This window comes from Myxocyprinus asiaticus, chromosome 16 (genome assembly GCF_019703515.2).
Source record: "Myxocyprinus asiaticus isolate MX2 ecotype Aquarium Trade chromosome 16, UBuf_Myxa_2, whole genome shotgun sequence".
Classification (NCBI taxonomy): Eukaryota; Metazoa; Chordata; class Actinopteri; order Cypriniformes; family Catostomidae; genus Myxocyprinus; species Myxocyprinus asiaticus.
This window is the reverse complement of record NC_059359.1, coordinates 7,877,072-7,903,421: the sequence shown is the minus strand read 5'-3', so window position 1 is coordinate 7,903,421 and position 26,350 is coordinate 7,877,072. Positions and strand designations below refer to the sequence as shown.

Sequence of the window (26,350 nt, the reverse complement as noted above, 5' to 3'; positions counted from 1 at the left end):
AAGGATAAAACGCTTATTTAGTGAATGGCTTAAAGACCCTGTGCTGTCGGTCTGCACTGGTCTCAAAACAGTTCGAAATGCACCTTATTTTCACCCTAACTCCCTATAAAGCCTCTGAAAGCAAACATTTTTCTCAATATGAAAATGCACAGTAAATAATAAGATTTTTAATGAAAACCTTGCGCTATAGTACACATTAGAGTACAGTGTGTTTCACAGCGTGGCATTTCGCAATAAATCACTCAGATTTTAAAAATGTCATCTTTTCAATTAAACAGGTTTCAATCTAAAAACTTAATTCGGTTTCTGACCAAATGTAGTTTTATTGCCGTTTCTCCCAAAGACAAACTCCACTGTGATCAGCGCCATGTTGTTTTGTCACATGACTCCATCTGTTGAAAGTTTAACCCTTTAATGACAGCCCAAAAATCTAAATTCTGTCACCATTTACTCATCCTTGTGTTGTTCCAAACCTGTATGACTTTCTTTATTCTGAGGAACACAAAAAGAGATGTAAGGCAGAATGTTCGAGACTGACAGCCTCAGTCACCACTCGCATTTACCATTGTAAGTAAAAAAGGTTGCAATGAAAGTGAATGGTGACTGAGGCTAACAGAATAAAGACTTACAGGTCTGGAACAACATGAGGGTGAGTAAATGACAATAGAATTTCCATTTGGGTGAACTATCCCTTTAAAGGTGTCTGAAAATGAGGAAATCTTTTAAGTTCAGTTGGCAAAAACAATAACATCCTGAAGCTTCCTCCCCCAAAAAGGACTAGTGTGCTATATTCCAGGTATTCTTAAGTCATACAATAACTTTGTGTGAGGAATTTTCAAGTCATTATTCACTGCAAATCTTCCCCTCTGCTGCAGCTTTCAAAATGTTTAAACTGGTGCACCATGTTCAAATAAAACACATGCGAGAACCAATACTGCTTGTCATGATATTTTAGAATCTGAACTCAGTTGAGAATTCAGAGTTTCAGTGAAGGGGAAGATTATCAGTGAATAGCGACTTCAGTCTGTTCCTCACACAAAGCTATCGTATGGCTTCAGAACACTTTGAATATAGCGCACAAGTCATATGGACTACTTTTATAGTGCCTTTTGTCCTTTTTGGAGCATGGCAATCACTATGAACTGTTGGTGTATGGAAAAGAGCTGTGTTTCTTCAAAACTTTCCTTTTATAGTCCACAGAAAAAACAACAGTATTGGTTTGAAACAACACGAGGGTAAGTAAATAATGACAGAATTTTCATATTTGCATGAGCTATTCCTTTAACTCTTGTAAAAAAAAAAAAAAAAAAAAAACTTTAAGGAAAATAAACTAATGTGTTTTTTTTTTGCCACACCCATTTTTAGCAGAATCTACAGCAATTTTAATTGAATGATTAGCTAGTTTACTGTATAACAGTAATTGACAGCAATAAGTAGCATTTCACACACAAAGTGCAAAATCATCAGTGTCAGTGAAAAGCATCAGTGGTGAAATCTGCTCTTTTTCCATCAGCATTTTCTTCTGTACCCAAACACTGACAGCTCTAGTGAAAGAGATCTTGTTTTCTGAGACAGCATCAATATTTACAGCTCTGTGTCTCATGCGGCAAGGCGAGCTGTCGGACATCACACACTGGAATATGAGAGTATAGCTGAGTCGGGCTCTGGCGACAAGCATGAGGCAATGTCTGTACGTTCACTTACACCGAATATCTACTCACGATGAAGAGGGTAAATTATAGCCAAGCAATCTACTGTCAAGCTTGCTAGTTGGTTGCAGGTGGTAGCCTATAGAGCGTCACAGTGCCTGCCCACTTATCAGCCGTCTGGTTTCTGTAAGTATTTTTCCCATTCATTTTTCCCATTGACTTTTCATAAATTCCTTCATAAAAGAGTTGTAAAACACAACATCACAAACTTTGTTTTGAGGCAAAAAAAGTATTTGAAAACCAGACAAAAGACAAAGGTACAAGATTGTGTACTTATCATCTTTCATGAGGGCACAGACTACAATCCCATGAAGCACTGCGAATGATGTCATTAAAGAAAAAACGAGGTGAACATATAATCAACAACCTAAAATCAGAAGTTTTATAAGTATAGAAACAATATATTTTACAGTTGTTGCAAAATATTCTGATATGTACAAATAAATAAGTAGTTTAAGGGTGAGGAGACACCGACTTGATTACATCATGATGGTATGATGCGACAAGCTTTGCACACGTGGATTTGGGTATTTTCTGCCATTCCTCCCTGCAGATCCTCTCAAGCTCTGACAGGTTGGATGGGGACCATCATTGGACAGCCATTTTCAGGTCTCTCCAGAGATGTTCGATTGGGTTCAAGTCCGGGCTCTGGCTGGGCCACTCAAGGACATTCACAGAGTTGTCCCTAAGCCACTCTTGCATAGTCTTGGCTGTGTGCTTATGGTCATTGTCCTGTTGGAAGGTGAACCTTCGGCACACTCTGAGGTCCTGAGTGCTCTGGACCATGTTTTCATTAAGGATATCTCTGTATTTTGCTGCGTTCAGCGTTCCTTCAACCCTGACCAGTCCCCCAGTCCCTGCCGCTGAAAAACACCCACACAGCATGATGCTACCACCACCATGCTTCACCGTTGGGATGATATTGCGCAGGTGATGAGTGGTGCCTGGTGTCCTCCAGACATGACACTTGGAATTGAGGCCAAACAGTTCAATCTTCATTTCATCAGACCAGAGAATCTTGTTTCTCACTGTCTGAGAGTCCTTTCAGTGCTTTTTTATGTGTCTTGCACTGAGGAGGCTTCTGTCTGGCTTCTCTGCCATAAAGCCCAGATCGGTGGAGTGTTGCAGTGATGGTTGTCCTCCTGCAGGTTTCTCCCATCTACACACAAGATCTCTGGAGCTCAACCAGAGTGACCATCGGGTTCTTGGTCACCTCTCTTAGCAAGGCCCTTCTCCCCCAATTGCTCAGTTGGCTGGGTGACCAGCCCTAGGAAGAGTCCTTGTTGTTCAAAATTATGGAGGCTGCTCTTGGGAACCTTCAATGCAGCCGAAATTTTTTGTAGCCTTCCCCAGATCTGTGCCTCGACACAATCCTGTCTCTGAGCTCTGCAGGCAGTTCCTTTGACCTCATGGCTTGGTTTTTGCTCTGATATGCATTTTCAGCTGTGAGACCTTATATAGACAGGTCTGTGCCTTTCCAAATCATGTCCAATCAACTGAATTTGCCACAGGTGGACTCCAGTCAAAGTGTACAAACATCTCAAAGATGATCCAGAGAAATGGGATGCACCTGAGCTAAATTTCAAGTGTCATAAAGGGTCTGAATACTTATGCTAAAGTGATATTTCAGCTTTTTCTTTTGCAAAGTTATCAAAAGTTTTTTTGCTTTGTCAGTATGGGGTATGGAGTGTAGATTGATGTGAAAAAATAAATAATTTAAAGCATTTTAGCATAAGGTTGCAACATAACTGTGAAAAAATGTAAGGGGTCTGAATACTTTCTGAATGCACTGTACTGTATATCAGTCAGCAAAACAAACAAAAAGACAGAAATGACAACATCTATGTTTACATTTCTATTTAAAATCCTGTCTCTTACGACTATGGGTCAGAGAGTTTAGAATCACAATAAGTATTGGGTCTGTTCAAAACCTTAATAGTGTAAACCACAGAGGGCAGATACAGAATCTAGCCATTGAGAACTGTCCATCAATACTCATCGCTGCAACCGGATAAAAGCTCTGCACGGCCCTACAACTATTGATATGTAACACATCTTCTGTATTGCAAAACAAATGGAAACGGACTGACCACTCACAGAAAAATGATATATAAAACATTTTTTTTTTTTTTGACAGCAATTAGATTGGGGGGGGGGGGGAGAGAATATCTAATTTGTTTCTCCTTTAGAGTGTCAGAATAGATGTGAACAATGTATCAAACTGTGCTCAAATTTGCCAAGATACCAAAGTCTGCAGTTAAAAGTCAGAGATTTCAATTAAGACCAATTTATCTGAGCCATGCTATCCATATTCATTTAATTGCTTTATACTCATACTAAATGTCAATCGTTGTCTAATTTGAGTCTTCTGTTTTTCTTCTAAGAAGTCTCAGACAAACTTGACACTTAGATGAGAACTCCAGTTGGTCTCCAGAGCTATGAAAGAGCAACATCTAAGCAATACATTGTTCCTCTGGGCACTGCTCAAACTTTACTCTGGCTGTATGAGCATGTGTATGTTAATTTGACAGCATGAGTGCAGTGTAGTAAAACTGTAGTGTCCCAGGCCAGGCTGGCAGGCAGGGCACCTCTTTGTGCGAAGTACAAAAGAAGCATTCTCGGGTTCCCTTGAGCACAGATGGTAATGCAGCAAGTTCACCTGGAGTGTTACCAGCTTCTGAGTTATGGTGATCCCCTGAACATGGATCTCACTCACACAACCACAGGTCCAACTATTCTTAATAAAGCTCAGTAATATGGCAGTATATGCAGTTAGTGAGTCTCATGGAAACATATCCAAGTCAGATTTCACACCAAAATCAAAATAAATGATTCAAGATTGTCTCTTAAAAAACATCTCAGAGAATTTAGGCCATTTAAAAAAAAAGTGTTCATTTGATGTCCTTTAAATCTCATTGCTGTCTAGAAGAAACAGTTTTGTCATTCTTATAGGTTCTGCCATACACCATATCAATATAGGTGGAAGAACAGGGGTTATATTGGCTGTTTGATAAAATAATTACATTGGGGCATTATAGGCGCATGATAATATCATGTTCTTTCATGTATTTGTGGGTTAATATTCTTTTCAATTCACAAAGATGGGGGGGATCTCTTACCTGATCACACTGTTTTACATATAGCATTTTTGCACACCTTCCTTGTTTCACAGCAATTTAATGTTATGTTATGTATCATTTAAAACCTCCACACTTACCCACATCACAACCGTTTCTAATTTGTTTACTTAAAGGTAATCTTTATTTACTTAAAGGTACACTTTTTATTTCAGCCATTTTGCTAATTTCTGCTATTTTTCTACACTATAAAAAAATTATAACGTAAAAACAATGTAAAAATAGTAAAATAATAAATAAACCTGTTCATTGGAAAACTGTAAGTAAAAACTATATAATGTTTTAAGGAATGTTCCAGGTTCAGTACAAATTAAGCTCAACCAACAGCATTTGTGGGATAATGTTGATTACCATAAACATAATTTAGTGACAATTGTGGTTACAGTAAAGCACATAAACACTGTTTCAAAAGTATAGACTAAGATGTAAACATTATACATGTTTACATGATTTACATGTGATAAAATTTTCTACTAACCTTACCTGTGCAAAATTTTATCTAATACCAAGATAACAGGGTTTTATTGTCATGACAACTAAATTAAAGGTGCTGCAAGTGATTTTAGCCATTGTAGAATTTCCACATGCTGAGCCGCTGAATTAGCCACGCCCCCCTTTCCAAAACCCTGCACTCCAAAGATACCAAATTAGCTTTATTGAGACCAACATTGAGCAGAAACGGTTGTCAAAAACAACAGCAGCACAACAACAAAAAACACCCTCAACTAGCAACTGTTATGAGCAACATGGCATAAAAATGGCATTAAGCCTCAATAATTCGCTGTAACTACAATACTATGAGAACGCGCAAAATGATTGACAGGTAGAAAGCGTCATTGAACGCACTGCACACATCTTTGATTGCTGTTTACAACTTGTATTGAACCCCGAACATTCCTTTCCAAAAAGACATAAATTGAAATTGAAAAAGCTGTAAAAGACTGTAAAATATAATTAGTAAAAAGGAGGAAAATCAGAAAGTCACCAAAATGTCATCCCATAATGCCTGAAACATTTTTCTTTTTCCAATGTAACTTGAACTACACGCCCCCTCACGCCCCCTAAACCAGCCAACCAAAGACAACTCAGCAAACCCAAACACACAAAATGATTGACATGCTGAAAGCATCTCTGATTGGCTAGTGTTTTGATTGGCTACTCCAACTTTTTTGCTGTTTACAGAGTCTAATGCTGTCAGAGGTCACAGGTATGTTTTCTCGGGACACCTATTTCTGTGACATCTGAATGTGCACTATCAAAAAAATGGCTTAGAGCACCTTTAATGGAGGTGTGCAATCACCTAAGGACAAGATACAGCTAAACATCAATACATAGACAAAAGAAAAGGATGCTAACCATGTTATCCTCCTGTTGCAATTCCACAGGGGAGGAAAAGCAAGAGAGAAAGACACAAGGGATAAAAGAAGAGGGAGAGAACAACTGTGAGTGACATTTAGACACACATAAAGAGATGCTCATGAACTACTTCAGTGAAAAACATCAGCGCTTATTACTCTCAGCAACGTCATTTAAAAACACCAAGACTGCTCTGAGAGAGACATCAAGAGGTTAGATAAGAAGTTTCTGGCCTGATACATACATTGCCCCGGGCAAAGGGGCTGTTGTGATAAAAACAAAGGGAGTACTGTCCTCTTGTGGTCATTACATTAACTGCATACCGGAAATAGGATAATCAAGTTTTTGGCAAGAGTATTCATCCAAACATAGATGTTAAGGTAAGGTCAAAGGTGTGACAAATTACTCAGTGATTTCTTTAGATCATTTCATGATAAAAATTGCATGAATTTGCATAAAACATTTTAAGTGTCACAAGAATGTGACATACTACTGTGAATAGGCATACTGTTTACATACTATTATAAATACAAACTATTACAGAAATAGCCGACGTATAAATACTATATATACTTTTTTTTAATTAGTAGGCAGTCTACACTAAATACTGCACAGTGTGCAATAAGCAGTATGCTTATTCCCACAGTATTCCATTCTGAACATAGCCATCATCACACTAATGGCTTGTGTTGATGTGTTGGTGAAATCAGCGATTGTGTACTGTACTGTGGTATGTGTGTGTGTGAGATAAAAGGAGCGTTGGGGTTGTACCTTGTTTGAGCGCAGTGAAACACGTCCACCACAGCGTGCACAGAACTTTGTTTGGCAATAAGAACAGAGGTGGCCACAGCCGTCGGCAAACTTAGTTTTATGGCAGATTCCACAGGTGGGGGCTTCACCCTTCTGTTCCGGGGTGGTTGGTGCTTCCTCTCCTATCTTCTTCACTTGCTCCTTGTACATCTCAAATTGCTGGTGCAATTTCCTGCAGGAAACAAGACAGCCAATCAGAACACAGCAAGTTCAAAACTTAGAGATTAGGGTATTGGCATGGCTTATAATGAAATGTTATGCTAAAGATACAGTACACCTTATTTGTGTTTAAAATCAACATTTTGTTGCTGTTTGCAACCTATTTTAATGAATTACATTTATTTTATTTTATTATAATTATAAACTTAATTTGCAGTATTTCCAAGTGAAACAGAATATACTAATGAGAAAAAAAAGTGTATACATCAAGATTTCATTGGAAAATAGATGCAGGTGGTTGAAGGGGAGGGGTTAAAAAAAGGAGGGATTCATGATGTAAGCCGAAAAGGAAAGTCTTTTCGGAATGGCGCAAGTTGTTATATCTTGATAAAAGATTACAAAGACAAACATTTTTTTTTTTTTTTTTTTACAGTTGACATAAGATGCAACAATGGATCATGCATAATAAGACCAGGAACGTGTAATAAGAAAGTAAATAAGGTCAATATTGATTTCATGATGACTTTTAAGACCTTTTTTACAATTAAGATGTGTACATTTGTGTACATGTCGTTAAGGTGAAAAAAAGAAAAATAATCAATGAAAATATTATATTTATTCTTTTTCACTTGAAGGCTACAACATTTGACATTCTTGAGTTATTAAATCAAAACTTGTTGAAAATAGTAGAAAAGTTTTTCAAAAACATAAGAAAACACAGTTAAAGGAATAGTTCACCAAACAAGAAATATTCTCTCATCATTTACTCACCCTCATGCCTTCCCAGATGTGTATGACTTTCTGTCTTCAGCTGAACACACATGAAGATTTTTGTTGGTTGGTTCTGTTGGTCCTCACAATGCAAGTGAATGGGTTCCAGAAATTTGAAGCTCCAAAAAGCACATAAAGGCAGCATAAATGTAATCTATATGACTCCTGTGGTTTAATCCATGTCTTCAGAAGCAATATGATAAGTGTGGGTGAGAAACAGATCAATATTTAAGTCCTATATTTAATTCTCCTCCCTGCTCAGTAGGTGGCAATATGCACAAAGAATGTGAATCGCCAAAAACAAAAGAAGAGTGTGAAAGTGAAAGTGGAGATTTATAGTAAAAAAAGGACTTAAATATTGATCTGTTTCTCACCCACACCTATCATATCACTTCTGAAGACATGGATTTAACCACTGGAGTCATATAGATTACATTTATGCTGCCTTTATGTGCTTTTTGGAGCTTCAAATTTCTGGAACCCATTCACTTGCATTGTGAGGACCAACAGAACCAACCAACAAAAATCTTCATGTGTGTTCAGCTGAAGACAGAAAGTCATACACATCTGGGAAGGCATGAGGGTGAGTAAATGATGAGAGAATTTTCATTTTTGGGTAAACTATTCCTTTAACACAAAGATTACATTTCTAAGAACTTGGCACATGTGTTTTATACTAGTTTCTTTTTGTGTTTTTTAATTATTTATTTTTTTATCTTCAACATCATTATTTCTCAAAGACCCTTATACAATATCAGTATTCCCATAAAAAGTTATTTCAGGTAAATAATTCAATACACCCCCCCCAACCAAAAAATGAAAATAAATAAATAAATCTGGAAGAAAAGAAAATACTTAACTACGATAATTATTCTAAAAATATCTGCAGAATCACTATAATCAGTGATAACTATGTGCCATTGTTGTAATGCTCTGATGAAACTCTCTCCGTTGCAACTGCAGGGAGTGTCAGATACTCAGAGGTGACAAGAACTGTCTGTTCTTTAATCCACTTTAACAGCAATGAAAGAATCATCTGCAACTTTGTGTCAATTTCAAGGTAAACTAATATAAACCAAATTACCAAAATAACACAAAAGGTTCACATGCGTCACCTCATATAGACAGTAATGCCTAAACAGCTCTAGACATTTCAGAAATTATGAATAAAAGACATGAACTTTCATCCACAATCATCATGTCAAATGTTTATGGTATACTATACATACATTCATCAAATGTGGGGTTCATTTGAGAAGTTGACATGCACATGATCCAAGTTGACCATTAAAAATATCTAATGATACATACCCCCCCCCCCCCCCCCAAACTCTCAATCCCTCAATGAGCAATGGCAAACTCTTTCCATCCTGTTAGGGATCCTGTTTGTCCAATCTTTTACTTAGTTTTTTTTTTTTATTCTGTTAATTCTATTAGTTATTACATTATGTAAATAATCAAGTTATAATTAATAAAAAGCTCAAGCACCTAAAAGTTAGGTGTACTCTTTTATAACAGTACTTTCTTAAATCACAACATAAATGTATTCATTTTTCTAACGTTACAGAGTTTAAAAGACATTGCAAAACATGAATGACCCTGATAATTAAACAGTTTATACATTTATCACAATAAATATCACATTGATCCAACAGATCAGCTTGGGGGTTTTTACTGTTTTTCTATGGATCCAGAGGACAATGCAGTAATAAGGGTGACATCTCTTTGTGTACCATCTCATTACAGTGAGATTGCAGAGAGAGTGGAGGGGGTCAAAGGCTTAAGATAGACCCTGAAACGCTAGCTGTATGCCTGCATGATGCACATGCATTTTGTATGTCCCCTATCAATCAACCGTAGCCGTGGAAACTAAACACTGGGGGCTAATGCTATAAGCTGTTGGTTAGAAGAGGTTTGGTACCACATCTGCCCGTGCAACATTCATTAGCAGGCTGAATTATTGAGCACACTGATCTTTTCATCATGACACCTCTCTATAAACTCAAACACTACTAGCTAAATGCTAACTGCAAACACTGATGGGAGAGTTTGAATGCAAGTGAAAACTAAGGATTACTTTTGAGACATCCAGTAGACTTGATGATTTACCTTTGGTTTTTTGACTTCAGGGCTGTTGTTGCACTCGTGTTTAAAGGTGAAGTGTGTAATTTTTGTGGCACTAGCGTCACCAAACGGATCCACCTAAAATAATGACATTTTTCAAACAGGTTTTCCCAAACACTCCCCTGGGAAAATAGATAGTCCCGCCCCAAACTCACGCCATTGGTTGAGCCAGTGTTGCTGTGTCGGGCTAATTGGGATGCTCAAACAAACAGAGGAATGTTTTGAGTGTTTACACTTTTCAGGATATTAACCAATGGATGGCTTACTTGTAGTTATCTCTGCATATTACACTGGGATTGAAGAAAGTATTTTAGCCTACAAAAAGACACTTACAACAATTTTTTTCATTTGAAGCAACAATTCTACTGAACGTTTGATTCACGTTGCTAGTATCCACCAGACATCATTTCTGTCCTTTCACCTCTCCAGGATCAAGACACCCCAGTCAGCAGGTCTGCTTTCGCTGACCGCTTGTCCTTTGCCCTCTTACCCTCAGAACATATGGATACACAGTAACACTCACAGTCTGACCCTGTGCCTCCTTCTCAGATACATGTCAGATATAATTTAGCAAAAAGCAACAATAGATTTACAACATCAGATGAAAACATTAGTCTTCCAACTGTGGCATGAGATGAGACGAGTCTTTTTGTCACCGTTCCCTGGTAGCACAACATCATTAAAGGAATAATGTCATTTTTAACTCACCCTCATGTCGTTGCAAACCCATGTGATTTTTTTTGCCAGTGGAACACAAAAAGAAAAGTTTTGTAGAATGCTGACGCTCCTCTTTTCCATACAATGAAAGCATACAGTGACCAGGGTCTTTCAAGCTCCAAAACGCCATGAAATTACCATAAAAGCATCATAAAAGTAGTCCATATGATTTGTGCGATATATTTCAAGTCTTCCGAAGCCATACAATTATTATATGAAATTAGCTTTGAGTGAGAAACAGGCTGACATGTTAGTGATTATTCACTTTGGAACTTTGGTACACAACGGAATGCGGAATTTCTTTGCATGAGCTTGCGCTTCCGGTCTCCTGTGTTTGGATGTGTTTGAATGGGAGTAAATGGAGAGCGAAGTCTAGCGTAACCACAGCTTTAGTTTTCACACATCTTGTGACTGATTGCAATGTGCCACAATTGAAAATGCGCAAGTGCGCATGAGATTTGAGAGTTTCCTCAAAAAAAGAGGTGTTTGGGCTACTTTTTTGGTGTTTTTTGGTCCTTTTTGGAGCTTGTCAGCCGTGGTCATTATACACTTTCGTTATATGAAAAAGAGCTGTGTGAAAATGTCTCCTTTTGTGTTCCACAGAAAAAAATAACAGCACACAGGTTTAAATACGACATGAGGGTGATTAAAAAATGTCAGAATTTAAATTTTTGGTTAAACTACAGTAGCCTATTCCTTTAACACTCTCCTCATCAACAACTTTCCTCCAACATACAGCATATATACACAGCCTCCAGACAGTAGTCAGATAGATTCGGCTGGAGGAACTCCAGAGGTCTGGCAGCAGGCAGGGCAGGTGCACTGGCTCAGGTAGCATTGCAGACAGCTGGAGATCAGAGTGCACCTCACCTGCAGCCTGTCAGACAGCAGACACATATCCCATAATTTATAATCATACGCCTTTCCTCACATCTCATCTGACCCACAGCAGATAGAGATGTCAGAGAAACATGAGCCAGTACACTGAAACGGACTCCTTTTATGAGTGACACAGCGGCCACCTGAAGAACTACGCTTTGCTTGTTTAAGCTACTTACAAATTTGCAGCCGACGTCTCCTGTAATATAAAACCATGCATGACGCAGGTCTCTAATAGATCTCATTATCAAATCGAGTTATCAAATGGGTCATCCCAAACACATGTGATTTTCTTTCTTCTGTGAAACGCAAAAGCAGATCTAAGGATGAATGATGGAGCTTCTGTTTTCCATGTAATTAAAAGTGAGTAGTGATTTATAATGCCAAGCTCCAACAAGGACAAAAAAGCACTATAATAGATGAAGTCCATATGAATTGACATGATTTTATTTATTATTTTAGCAGGTTTTCAAATATATTTCCCTCTGCTGGAGCTCTCAAATTACATTTGTGCTTGTGTTTTCAAATTTGCCACCTTGCCATCAGTCATGTGACATGCAAGAACCAATGGTGTTTATCATCAGCAACATAAAATCTGGTGTGGCACATATAAAACTGTTATTTTTTATTTGATATATATCACGCAAGTCATATGGAATATGTTTGTTACATTAATTTTATTGAGATTTTTGTCTTTTTTTTTTTTTTGGAGCTTGCCAGTGTAAATCACCATACACTTCCACTGTATAAAAAAACAGAAGCTCAGGCATTCTGCCGAACATCTCATTACATGTTTCACAGAAAAAAAGAAAAACAGGTTGAAACAATATGTGGGTGAGCAAATGAAAACCACATTTTAATTTGTGGGAGAATTATTCATTTTACAGTTAATGGGGTAATGACATGCCTTTTTTATTATTTTAATATGTTCCCTGAGATTCACATAATATTGGTAAAGTTTTTTGTCATATATTTGTAAAACATGATTATTTTACACCCTCATTCTGATCCTCTGTCATGCTCGGTTTTTGACTTGACATTAAGCACCCACTGTTATGATTGGCTCTCTGCTCTTGACTGACCTGCACTCTTCTTGCCATCTCACTGCTCACCACTACTGGGCGGTGCTATGGAAGTGAGAAGGTAAAATAGGCATTGATGTGCTGTTGTGGAAGCAGTCAGATGCAAATTTCTAACACAGTATGACATCACAATATGGAGGAAGTAGAGAACGAGTCGTTTTGGCAGCTTGGTTTCAACAAACAAACTCTTTTTTGCAGTGAGGAGGAAGTTTTTTCAAGTTTTGATGTACAATGACCTCTTATATGTCAAAAGATCAAGGAAAATTTGATTCCTCATACCATGACCCCTTTAAAGAATTACAGTTTGGATAAAAGCATCTGCTAAATTAATAAATGTAAAGATATTTTCAACATTGTACTGCAAGTGAGACTGAGACATATCCATAGAAAGGCTTAGCAAATTTTGGCTGTGTAATTTAAGGTTAAGGGGCAAAGATATATCCACTGAAGGTTACTTACGTCTCCGGTTCCTTTGGTGGCTCTGTTTGGGCTTGGTTTTGGGACTTTGTCTGGGGCTGGAGAACGTTATTAACCAGATCAGTGATTCCGCTAAAAGGAAACCACCTGCATGAACAAGCAGACAGCGGAACTCAACATCCTGACCATCAAGAGATGACAAGAGAGAGAAGACTGCTTCCAGTAGACACAGGGGCAAAATGCAGAGCAGCTACATTTATGAGGAACACACATGAAGGGCAAGTATGCATAGCAACAAGAACTACATGGACAGAGAGAAAGACATAGAGGGAGAGAGGGACAGACTAGTCTCAGCCTCAAACAAGCCGCCCACAGTCCGTTCACTGACCGTCTGATGCATATTGCCAGGGCGTAGACCCCGTTGATTATTCAAGCCCGGTGCATGCTGGGAACACCAGCTTCAAAAAGTTACATTAAATGTACTTATTTTATTTACCTGTGAAATTTACTCAAATTAGCAAATAAATATGACAAGGTTTTCTACGTTAGAATTGATAGATGATAACGCATTGTGAAGATAAACAATCATAAATAATATATACTTATAATGTTTTCATGTTCACACATAAACTAACTCATTCAATGTAGAAAGTACTTAATCTTTTCTGCTATATGTACTTCACCACAAAATATTTTTTACAGTGTTTACACTGCCCCAACAAACAGCAGCATTTCAAACATTTTTGTTCATACTAATACGTTTTTAGTTGAAAAGTCATTTATTTTGCCACGTTTACACCTCGAAACAGCATTTTCTTCCACTGAAAACTCAAAAACTTGAAAACGCTCTTTAGTACCGAGTTTTCAACAGAATACTACACCTCAGCGGCTGTTCACAACAAACGTGTTTTTGCGTCCGTCTGCTCGTTTTTTCTATTGTTTCTCTCTGTAAACATGCGCTAGATGGACAGCTTAGGCCGCTATGTCAGGTCATTCTGTTTTTTCAGCATCTTATGCAAGAGCACCGTGTTTTTTTGAGTCGCCGTGTCTAGGTAAAAAGAACTTTGTTAAAAATGCATCACGGGGCACTTGCATTCTGTGCTATTAAAGCAATCTCAAGTCAAACAATTTCTTACTATCTAATTGGTTGGTTCTTTTTTGGGGGGGGGATTTTTCCCCTTTTTCTCCCAATTTTGGAATGCCCAATTCCCAATGTGCTTTTAAGTCCTCGTGGTCACATAGTGATTCACCTCAGTCCGGGTGGCGGAGGATGAATCCCTGTTGCCTCAGCGTCTGAGATTATCAACCCACGCATCTTATCACGTGCCTTGTTGAGCACATTGCCACGGAGACATAGCCACCCACCGCGGCAACCACACCCAATTCACCACGCGCCCCACCGAGAACGAACCACATTATAGCGATCACGAGGAGGTTACCCCACGTGACTCTACCCTCCCTAGCAACCGGGCCAATTTGGTTGCTTAGGAGACCTGGCTGGAGTCACTCAGCACGCCCTGGGAATTGAACTAGAGCACTAGCAAACTCCAGGGGTGGTAGCCAGTGTCTTTACCACTGAGCTACCCAGGCCCCCTAATTGGGTGGTTCTTGATCAGAATAAGCTGCTAAGTGGACCAGACATAATGCTGATAATCAAAAGTCTATCAACATGAGAAAACCTTTTTGAAAAACCAGCATAGCAAGTGTTTTGGATATTCTGGTGTACCAACAAGGCTTCTTAACTAGATCAACCAGCTTCTTATATAAGACAGTGCTGGTTTACCCATATTTTCCACCAGCTAAACCAGCAACAAACCAGCTGGTCTTTTCAGCAGGGTAGGGACAAGAAAAAGACTGAGAGAGTTAGAGAGATTAAGAACAAGAAATGGAAAAACAGAGCAGCTGAGGAGACACAGTCAGCCATAGAAGGAAGCAAAGAAGCCAGAGTGAATGAAATGGATTTTGCATCCATCAGCCTGGAATACAGTTGTGTATCAACAGATACAGAGAAAGAGATCAAACAAAGTATCCATTCACAACTGACAGAATCTGAAAACAAGCAAAACGAAGCAGGACTGATGCATCCAGTGGATGAAGCTGCCAAAAGCTTTTCAAACAAAGCCATGACAGAAAGCGGGCAGCCAATCACTAGAGAGAGGAGGGGAAAAGAACCTGCAATCACAGACGAAGCCACAGCAAACAACACATGGCACCAGCAAGCCAGTAGGGAATTTCAAAGCCTCAAGGTGTCTAACTAAAATCAGGCCCACCCCAAATCTGTGCCTAAAGAGCTCTACCTGCTTTAAGGGTCTGTTTGAAAACCTAGTTAGCTGCCTTGCAGTCTACATACTGTAGGCAGCTGACTTCTAAAGCTGCAGCTAAACAGAGATGGAACATCAGTGGCTGATTTAGAATGCTATACATAGGAATAGGAAGCAACTTCAAACACCACATAAATAACGTTCCTTTAATACTTTAATACTCATAAACATACATAACACCCAAATATAGGGTCAAATAGGATTTTTTTTTTTATTAGATTGCACTATATTTTATCTACTGTTCAGTATTAAATTACATAAAAGTATGTTTATAATCAACATTCTTCTCGCTTCATCCAAAAGAAGGAATATTAGCTCTTCCTAATCTAAAAAAGGCAGCATAATTATCCTTCCTACCTTTTGGAACAGTCTTTGTGTCGGGAGTGCACTTATGATGCCTTAAACTGATGCATATGTGTGCAGCTCACTAAGTTTTGGAACAGAGCATTAGTTACCTAGTGTAGTACTCTGCTCAATTTAAGACATTTGACCAGATTTTTTACCAAAATCAGCTCCGAATAAATAAATAAATAAATATAAATTCTACAGATTCTGTGTGGGCCTGGCTAAGAGTTACTTACTGGATTGGCTCAGACTTTGCATCTTCTTTGACCCTAAAAGAAATAATAAGTAAATAAAACTAAGTGAGAAAACATGACAAAAATTAAAGACAACATAACCGTCATTCTAACTAAATCAAACATAAGATGAAAAAATATGCTATGATAAAAACATTGACACAATGTAAAAAAAGAACATATTTACAGCATAAACAAATGTGATAAGATTAAACACACACACACACACACACACACACACACAAAGCACACATGGACAAAATTGATTTAAATTTAAAAAGAACTGAATTAATTACAAATAAAAGAAGAACAGAAATAAAAGGCAGGGACATTATCTTTCAGCCCCATGTTGTACTGGTCAACCACCGATAACACTGTCCACAACACAATATGTGTTGAATATCTGAGCTTAAAGGAATATTCTGGGTTCAATACAAGTTGAGCTCAATCGACAGCATTTGTGGCATAATATTGATTACAACAAAAATTTATTTTTTCTATATATATATATATATATATATATATATAAAGCAAAAATCTGTGTTTCAGTGAGGCACTTACAATAGAAGTGAATGGGGCCAATCTGTAAACATTACAATACTCACGCTTTCAAAAGTATAGTCACAAGACATAAAAAAAAATATGCATGTTAACATGATTTTTAGTGATAAAATAGCTTACTAACCTTTTCTGTGTTAAGCTGAATGCAATTTTACAACATCGTTGCCATGATGATGTAACGTCAACAAACCACTAAACACTAAAATGACTGTAAAAATTATGATTTAAACAACTTTACAGCTCAAATAATACATGAGTTTTAACAGAAGAATTAATGTAAGTGCTTTTATAAAATTTTAAGCTCCAAAGTTCTGCCTTTAAACCCTCGAAAAATTGGCCCCATTCACTTCCATTGTTTTTTTAAAGAAAAGGAGCGGCACATCTAAATTATTTTTTGTGGTAGTCAACATTATGCCACAAATGCTGTCGACTGAGCTTTACTTGTATTCAACCTGGAATATTCCTTTAAAACAAAATAAAATATTTAATCTTGTGGTCCCACTCTTGTCCAAACCAAACTCTTTTTTGCTATCAGTTTACGTGAGATATGACCACAGTCTTTGAGTTAATACCCACCCCCAGCATTACTCTATAAGAACTCTAGACTAAAGAACACACAAAACTTACATTTTATGGAATCACAAAAGAAAAGAGGGCTAAAGAACACTCAAAAATCAAAAGTCCTGTCAAACTATGCCTTCAGTACAAGAGTTTCATATCAGTTTTTGCTAAAAGTGACCAGTTTGAGATCTGTATTTATGTATTTCTGTGTAAATTTTGGGTAAAACTCACTTTTGAAGTTTTATTCTTGCATCGCTTGTAATTATATCCTAAAACATTTCTGTGTAACAAAGTAAAGCAGTATGATACTGCCCTCTAATAGTCACAGATTTTCTTATATAACAAGGAGATGGCAACCTCTTCATCTCTTCATGATTAGAAAAGTGTAACTGTCAACACCTCCTGAACTTGAATCACGTGCTGCTCATAAGCCATTCATATACTGTAAACTCCCTGAAATAAATGAGAAACAGATCCGAGGGTCGTGGCTAGATGGTAACTCTCGTTCTGCGAAATTCTCATAAGATTCACAAGCGGCATTCATACAGTACATTTACCAATTAGCAATATAAGCTTCAACAACCCTACCAGAAAACTTATCCAAGCAATATAGCAGGTAAACAACTTCGCCAAATGGATAACTGATAATCATCCATACCAGATTGCAGCGATGCTCTGAACTATGTGAGTGTGACTGATTGAACTGAACAGCGTAGTTTCTCCAGCCGGAACACGTGATGGCCGGTACTTCTTTCCCATGTTTACAGACATGATGTAATGGCGCAAGGATGTACGTCATAAGCCAGCGATTTCACACCAAATCCGACCCGAAAGCTCAAAATACAAATCATTTTTATAGGCTTACCACAGTGAATCGTGTAAAGTGTTACCATTACAAAGAATGTAAGTATATTTATTCATACTGCCCTACTGACACAAAACATCATGCATTATTTGACTTTATACCACAGGTCTGTTGAATGCTTGATTCTGATTGGTTCATGGACGTTCTAAGGTGTGCAATTATTTTTCAAGTAAACACAAGGCTATGAAGTAGTTCCAGTTCTTAACTGCATAACGGTTCCATATCACTTCGCCAAAATATTTCAGTTATTTCAAAGAACCCTACAGGCTACCACACCAAAATAAACAATTAAAACAAAGACATTGGTTAAAGTAAATCGGTTAAGAATGTCAAACAATGTCTAAAATATCCTACATTTATTTCACTTTCGGTTAAAAAGAGCCCTCGCGCCCCCTCGTCTTACCCGCACTTATACACGCTCACACACATACATACGCACGCGCATGCACAAACACAAACACACACTGAGACTCCAGTTGCGACCAACAAATAGAGCTGCATCCCTGCGACTTGATCAATACAGTTTCTATTATCCGAAATAACATCTAATGTTTCAATCTATTTCGCCCTAATCAGCCTCACATAGCTATAGTGGAAAAAAGCATCGCGCTACCTCTCCCCCTCTCTTTCGCTCCCACACAAACTCCCTTGGTAGCAAAGTCAGCGCTCCCCCTCGACTCACTGGGATTGTAAACAGTTGTTTAGCAATAGAAAAACTATATACAAGAATGACGATACCCGCTGTTGCTGAGACTAAAAACTTACACTTTGGCAATTTGAAGCGATGTTATTCCTGATGAGAGCCACTTTAAACACAGGCAATTCAACTTGCAATCTCTCTCAGTTTCTCTCTTTCTCAAGCTCACGCACACGCACACACACCCATACACACACACACACACACTAAATTGTTCCTCCAATGCCGAAAAGCAGCGCATCCTCTGTTGCTAGTTCTAAATAGATGTTTTTGAACTAGCAACAAAGGCTTGAGCTGTATCAAAGCTAGATACTCTTGATTAATACAACAGTTTCTATATTATCTGAAATATCTGTGGGAAACACTCACTCCCACAGCCACGTGGACATACAGACATTATATGCATACGCACACACTTACGAGAGAAAAACAGTCAGGGCACTTCTGCATCTCAGTAGGGTTGAAAAAGTTGTTAAGGTTTACAACGGAAATATGGTGACACTCGCTGCTGCTGAGAAGTGCTTAAACTTACAACTTGGCGATTTGGAAGCGATGTTACTTCTGACGAGAGCTGTAACAAAAAAAGGTAATCCCAGAAGCAATCTCTCTCATTTTCTGAGTTTCTCTCTTTCGATCCCTCAAACACAAACTCACACACACACACATGCACAAATGCACTACCTCATTATTCCAGTAAGTCCTCGAGTAAAGCAGCGCAAGCCTCGCAATCCTCCGTTGCTAGTTCTAAAGTGATGTTTCGAACTAGCAACGAAGGCTCGGACTATATTAAAGCAAGACGCTAAATCCATGGTGAAATAAAGTAGTTTCTCACATAAGAGCATTTTAGGGATGAAAACCAGAAAATGTCTTGAGATAAAACCCTGAACAATGTCTTAAAGGATTAAAGGGTCAAAGCGGAATTATTGACTCCGGCCCATTGAATTGTTGAAAAATAATGCACACCCGAGATGTAACGGTCACGACCACCACGGGTGTGTATTATTTTTCAACAATTCAACAGTCCGTCCTCAATTGTTCCTTACATAATTGTCAGGGACATACTTTTATGTTCCACTGTAATTCCAAACACATGAATTTTGATACAGTAGCACCTGCTGGTGGAATCCCCAAACTGCAAATGCACAAACTGAGTTCAGATGTGGTTCTCTGACGTCTTAAACGGAATTACTTATTTCTCACAAAAATAGAAAATGAGGCTTTGCTCCAATTAATTTACATGAACCTCCCATATATTTTTGCGAATACACCAATTGTTTACATGCATACGCCAACAGAAAACATGTTTCCCAGGCTTGAAAATTAGCACAGATTCACAGTCTCATGAAAATTGTATAAGACTTAACGCATGGTCATAGTGTAAATGATAAAATAGAGCCCCATATCTGACTAGCTATACCAAGAGTCACTGCTAGTAAGAATATCGAAAAGTCGCATATCTGCACACTAGTAGCTGGAACTTCTTCTCTTTGCTTATGGACATAATGTATTTACGCAAGGACGAATGATGAAACCCTGAAATTTCCAACCAAATCAAACCTGACTGCTCTGCATGTAAATCAATATTTACTCAGAGTAAGGTGGGAACGTGGTTTTGAATGCAGCATTTTAATGTACTGGCTCAGTACTGGCATTTTGTTCATTTCTAATTAAAAAATAAACAGGAAATCCTCCGTAGTGTACCTACGTGTTTCTCTCACTTTCTCTCTCTTTCAAAGCCTCATCAATGATGTGATATGGAAAGTGGCCTCATTTAGAACTGTCTAAGGTCATTTAGAAAGGAACGTGCTCACCAGCACTGATAGTTGCCATGTTATCGGGACAGTGTGGTGTTGTGTCAGGTTGTCATGATAACCTCTACGCAGTGGAAACACTGGATTACACATTCACACGGACGCATTGTGACATTACGTCAGGTGGTGCATATGAAAACAAACACATGACCACAGACCACCATGACCTAAAAACCCCTTTGATTATAAGAACATTTATGTGGTTAAAGGGGTCATATTATGAGGAATCAAATATTACTTGATCTATAGAGATAAAGAAGATTGGACAGACGGACGGACAGACAGACAGATAGATAGATAGATAGATAGATAGATAGATAGATAGATAGATAGATAGATAGATAGATAGACTGGGCTCCTGCTGAGCATGCATGTCAGCGGTGCACAGAGAAGGAAAGTCCCGTTATATAACACAGAGCTGACTCTCTGCATGGGGCACAAATTTTCTACAATTACAGCTGCAAGTGTGCCAGTATGTGCCCGCACACTCCTCTCTGCCTTCAAAACCAAAACAAAGCACCATCCACAGCTTTTTATTTACATGAACTAGCTGAACAAACCCATTTACTTAAATGATTTGGACTTCATCACGCTAGATATTGTATGACAGATAGAAAACCGTTTAGGTGAGTGTGTTTGATTATTTACTCTGCTGTATTGCTGCGTGCACAATACAATGTCACAAATGTAGCATTTTGTGACACTACACAGCTACTTGTTGAAAAAACTAGGTTGTTACTGGAAAAGCTATGCTATTGTGAAAATAGCTGAACTACTCTCACGCTACTGCAAAATGTATTAAAGTTAGTAGAGTCACTACTTTAGGCTAGCTACTCCCCAACCAGCCTGATTTCATGAAAATTATATGACAGGAGATATTTTTGCAAAAAGGTATTTCCTGGCTCCTTACACGTATCGCAGCAGTTCTGAGGTGAAATGTCCACTGTGTGGCGCTAAAAGCGAGTTAAATGTTCTCCCAAACTGATGAGGTTTTTAAGGTTAATGCTCTAGTCTATTGAGTTTTAAATCAACAAAAGTGTACCTCCCTACTCTAAACCTAACTGATAGTGCAATAATGTGCAAATGTGACATTAAAAACGCAATAGCTGAAGCAACCACGTCATTTTGTGGTGCATCTATGACACTTTTGGCTCACATGTCAATTCATATGTTTTTCAGGTCCTTTGCATCACAAATGCAACACTCTCAGCTAAGCTACTATAGCAATTTAACCACGCTTGAAAAATCTTTTAAATGTAGTTGGTTATGTAATTCAAACGTTTAAATGGATTGTTCACTCAAAAATGAAAATTCTCTCATCATTTACTCACCCTCATGGCATCCCAGATGTGTATGAGTTTCTTTCTTCTGCTGAAAACAATCTAAGGTTTTTAGAAGAATATCTCAGCTCTGTAGGTCCATACAATGCAAGTGAATGCTGACCATATCTCCAAAAGCTCCAAAAAGGAGATAAAGCCAGCATAAAAGTAATCCATAAGACTCCAGTGGTTTAATCCATGTCTTCTGAAGCGATCCAGTTTGTTTTGGGTGAAAAAAATACTAAAATGTAACTAATTTTTCACTGTACATTGTGTCATTGCAGTCTCTAAGCACGATAATTATTCCAAGCTCGATTTCACTTCCTAGTGCTTGACGAATCCACAGAGCACTAGATGGCGCTATAGGAAGTGTAATCGAGGTTGAAATCAGGATTGCAAAGGAGACTGCTGTCAAGATATACAGTGGAAAAAATAGTTATATTTTGGTCTATTCTCACCCAAAACCAACTGGATTGCTTAAAAAGTCTTTTATGTTGACCTTTTTGGAGTTTTGGAGTTCCGGTCACCATTCACTTGCATTTTATGGACCTACAGAGCTGAGATATTCTTCTAAAAATCTTAGTTTGTGTTCAGCAGAAGAAAGAAAGTCATACACATCTGGGATGCCATGAGGGTGAGTAAATGATGAGAGAATTTTCATTTTTGGGTGAATTATTCCTTTCAAATGTATTGCCTTCCAAGTTATCCACTATGTCGTAAGATCATATTGTGTGAGGAACAAAGTAAAAAGTTAGTGTTTATGAACTGATAATCTGACATTTTATTTGTGATGTGTGACAGGGAATAAAAGTCATTATTGTTGTAGCGCCTCTAGTGTTCATTTCACCAGGAAACTGATCCTATATGTACAACAAGGCACAAAAAAATTATTTAGCAAAAATGTGGATATAGTATTGTGATCCAATGAGACTTAGTTGTCCCCAACACTGATTTAAGATCATATAGTTTCAGGGGACCCTCCACCAGCCAAGCAACTGTCTTTGGGATGAATGGTAATGCTAACAGACAATTTTCTCCAGGTATTATTGACCTCTTGAGCTCACAATGTTTTGGAACAAAGACACAGTGTGGCATGACTGCATGCTAGCATAGAAGCTGCGCTTGAGCCAAAAGGCAGCTAAATTTACTACTCGCCCTCACAAAGCAATGCCCGAAATAGCAGCCGGGTTCAACACGGACCATTATAGATGCAGACACCTGTTCATTAAGAGCATTCAGCGGGAAGTGCCTTCTCTGAACACGTTTCTCTTTAAAAAAGGATTAACACTGGGGGAGCGCTTGATTCCAGCTGTCATCGGTTCCGCAGTGGCATCTGGATAAAAAGCAATCTCATTTGAGCTCAGAGTGCTGTGATTGGTCGTGGCAGACCCAGGATAAACTATGAGTGACTGCCCCTTTCAGAGATCTGTAAGCAGATGTTGCGACATGATTCTAACCCCAAAACAATCAAGACGATGTAAACTAGAGGTTGACCGCTATGTGTTTTTTAATGGTAGATATCAATATCCAGAGAGCAGGGTGGCCAACAGGCCGATATAATATTGATATGTCACACAATTTAATACACAATATGTAAATGACATGGACATAAATTGGCTAAAAAAATTATTTTTTTATTTATCATTACATTTACTAAAAATTTCAAACAAACTTTCAAAGTTTTTGTGTGTTTTAGATGGTAGATAGCAGTTTCTCCTGGTTTCTTTTTAGTCCTCCCATTTTTTTAATTTGTTTGCAAAAAGAAATAACAAAACAACCTCTTGATTAATAGGCCACCGTGGCAGTAGTGGTGTTAACCCTTAAATGCATGCTAATTTTCCCAAACACTCATGGCTTGGTTTTTGCTCTGATATGCATTTTCAGCTGTGAGACCTTATATAGACAGGTGTGTGCCTTTCCAAATCATGTCCAATCAATTGAATTTGCCACAGGTGGACTCCAATCAAAGTGTACTAACATCTCAAAGATGATCCAGAGAAATGGGATGCACCTGAGCTAAATTTAAATTGTCATTGCAAAGGATCTGAATACTTATGTCAAAATCTGGTTTGTGCTTTGTCATTATGGGGTATGGAGTGTAGATTGATGTGAAAAAATAATAATAAAAATGTAAAGAATTTTAGCATAAGGCTGCAACATAACAAAATGTGAAAAAAATGAAGGGGTCTGAATACTTTCTGAATGCACTGTAGTACTCATTTCTCTTGTAATACACAAAGAAATAGATATCCTGTGATAGTAAACTTAAATAGATATGAAATAATTATTTTTTTAATATAATTTATGGAAGTGCTCACATATCTTGGGTCTGTAGAGACCCTAAACACTTTTGGTACTTAAACCATTATAAAAAATAAATAAAAATAAAAATAAAAAAATTGTTGCAATTTTGGCATTTTTTGTGTGTCACACTATATATAAGAGATAGACTGAGGAATACTAAAGAGTTGTGGGCACAACTCCAAAAAATGGATGAGGTACAGGTGGTGGAATGAGGTCCCGGGTCTCTAAAGACCCGAGGTATTCGTTTAAGGGTTAAAGGATTAGTTCAACCAAAAATGAAAATTCATCATTTACGTACCCTCATGCCATCCCAGAGATGTATGACTTTCTTTCTTCTGCAGAACACAAATGAAGTATTTTGGAAGAATATTTCAGCTCTGTAGGTCCATACAATGTGAATGGGTGCCAAATTTTTTAAGCTCCAAAAAGCATATATAGCCAACATAAAAGTAATCAATATGACTTCAGATGTCTTCTGAAGTGAAACGCTAGGTGTAAGGAATAGATCAATATTGAAAACTTTTTTTTTCCTAAAAATGTTTGCTTCTGCCCGCTCGTTGACGAGGGTGAAGTTCAAACTGCCTCTCTCACGTAACGGAAGCATGAAAGCCTCCTGTGCATATATATTCATATGTAGATGCCTCATTCAGCTGGTTTGGATACGTCAACTCTGGTGCGAACGGTCAAAAAGGAGAGCTGTCTGAATCGGCTTGAACGCAAGTGCATGGAGAAGATGCCTCAGACCGAGCTCTTTGCTCAGACCACTGCATAAACAGCTTTTGTGTGGAAACACTATCGCAGTCCATAAGGATAGCTGCTAATTAGAAATCTACGTACGTATGAATATCTATAAAGACATTAATTAATCCACTGGAGTTGTATGAATTACTTTTATGATGGCTATATGTGCTTTTTGGAGCTTCAAGAATTTGACAACCATTCACATTGTATGTACCTACAGAGCTGAAATATTCTTTTAAAAATCTTCGCTTGTGTTCTGCAGAAGAAAGAAAGTCATACACATCTGGGATGGCATGAAGGTGAGTAAATGATGAGTAAAATGGGTAAAATATTCCTTTAACTATCACGCAAACCACGCAATTGCATGGGGCCCCAGATGTCTGGGGGTCCCGCTCGGTAAGCTGAGCAAAACGCTGTTTTGTGTTCACGCGGTGATGCTGTTTTCAGCCGTCTCGGTATGGATCACATGCATTGTGAAGGCAAATGCTGATGCATGTTCACTCATTCATGCAAATTCAAACATTTGAACCTGCTTAAAGTTATTATTGAAATCTTAAAACACAGTATCACAGAAATGTAGGAGGTGACAGCGTTTCACCAGATTTGTAATCAGGAACATTGTAAACTGTGAAATACATTCTGACACTGCAGTGCACTATCAACGTTCTGTCAAAATAAAAGCCCCAGGTGAAGGTGAAGTACATACAACTGAAATATATTACTATTGTGTCAAATAATTCCACAAAATGATAGGAATTCAGCATCATTAGCTTGACTGAACAATAATAAATAATATTCTAAAATATAATTGAGTGAAGTTGTAGTTTTTGCACATCATGTTCATTTACAATATGCAATATAATTTCTAAAAATATATTTAGGTCAATATTGCTTTTTTATTACTGTATTGGTTCATATAAATTATATTTACTATATTATAAATTAAATACCATTCTTGTGTTCATTTAATGGAACAACTGTGTAAAACATGCATTCATTATCTTTAGATTTTTATTTCATTGAACATTTTTAATGTACTTGGCTACAATGGCTGTTAGAAATTATTTTAATTATTTTAATGTAATATTTGCATACGGTAAATGATAGAAGTTTTATTGATATTTGCCTTTTTATCATTAGACAAGACATTAACAGTAAACAGTAACAGGGAATTGTTGAGAAGAGAGAGAGAGAGAGAGAGAGAGAGAGAGAGAGAGAATGAATCATGTAAGCATTTTAAAATCATGAGCCCATTCGCATATGTCTCTGATACGCGAAACCTTTTAAATGACTCTGTGTTGCACACCGGTCTATTATTGTTCTGGTTACACAATGGCACGTAACAACAAAATGTACAACAAAAACACTGTGATTAATCCTTTACATGTCTCAGCTGGCTGTTCATGTGCAAGCAGGTGATTCTCGGTGCCG

General features: G+C 37.8%; 1 protein-coding gene across 14 annotated transcripts in view; it reads right to left on the bottom strand.

Moving 5' to 3' along the window:
• Nucleotides 1–26,350, bottom strand: part of LOC127454459 (regulating synaptic membrane exocytosis protein 2-like) — a 222,145-nt gene that overhangs the window by 170,399 nt on the left and 25,396 nt on the right. For all 14 annotated transcript variants that reach the window (XM_051721658.1, XM_051721664.1, XM_051721665.1 and 11 more), the window contains exon 3: nt 6,974–7,184. In XM_051721658.1, the coding sequence (XP_051577618.1) occupies nt 6,974–7,184 (211 nt within the window). The remainder of the gene's footprint in view (nt 1–6,973; nt 7,185–26,350) is intronic.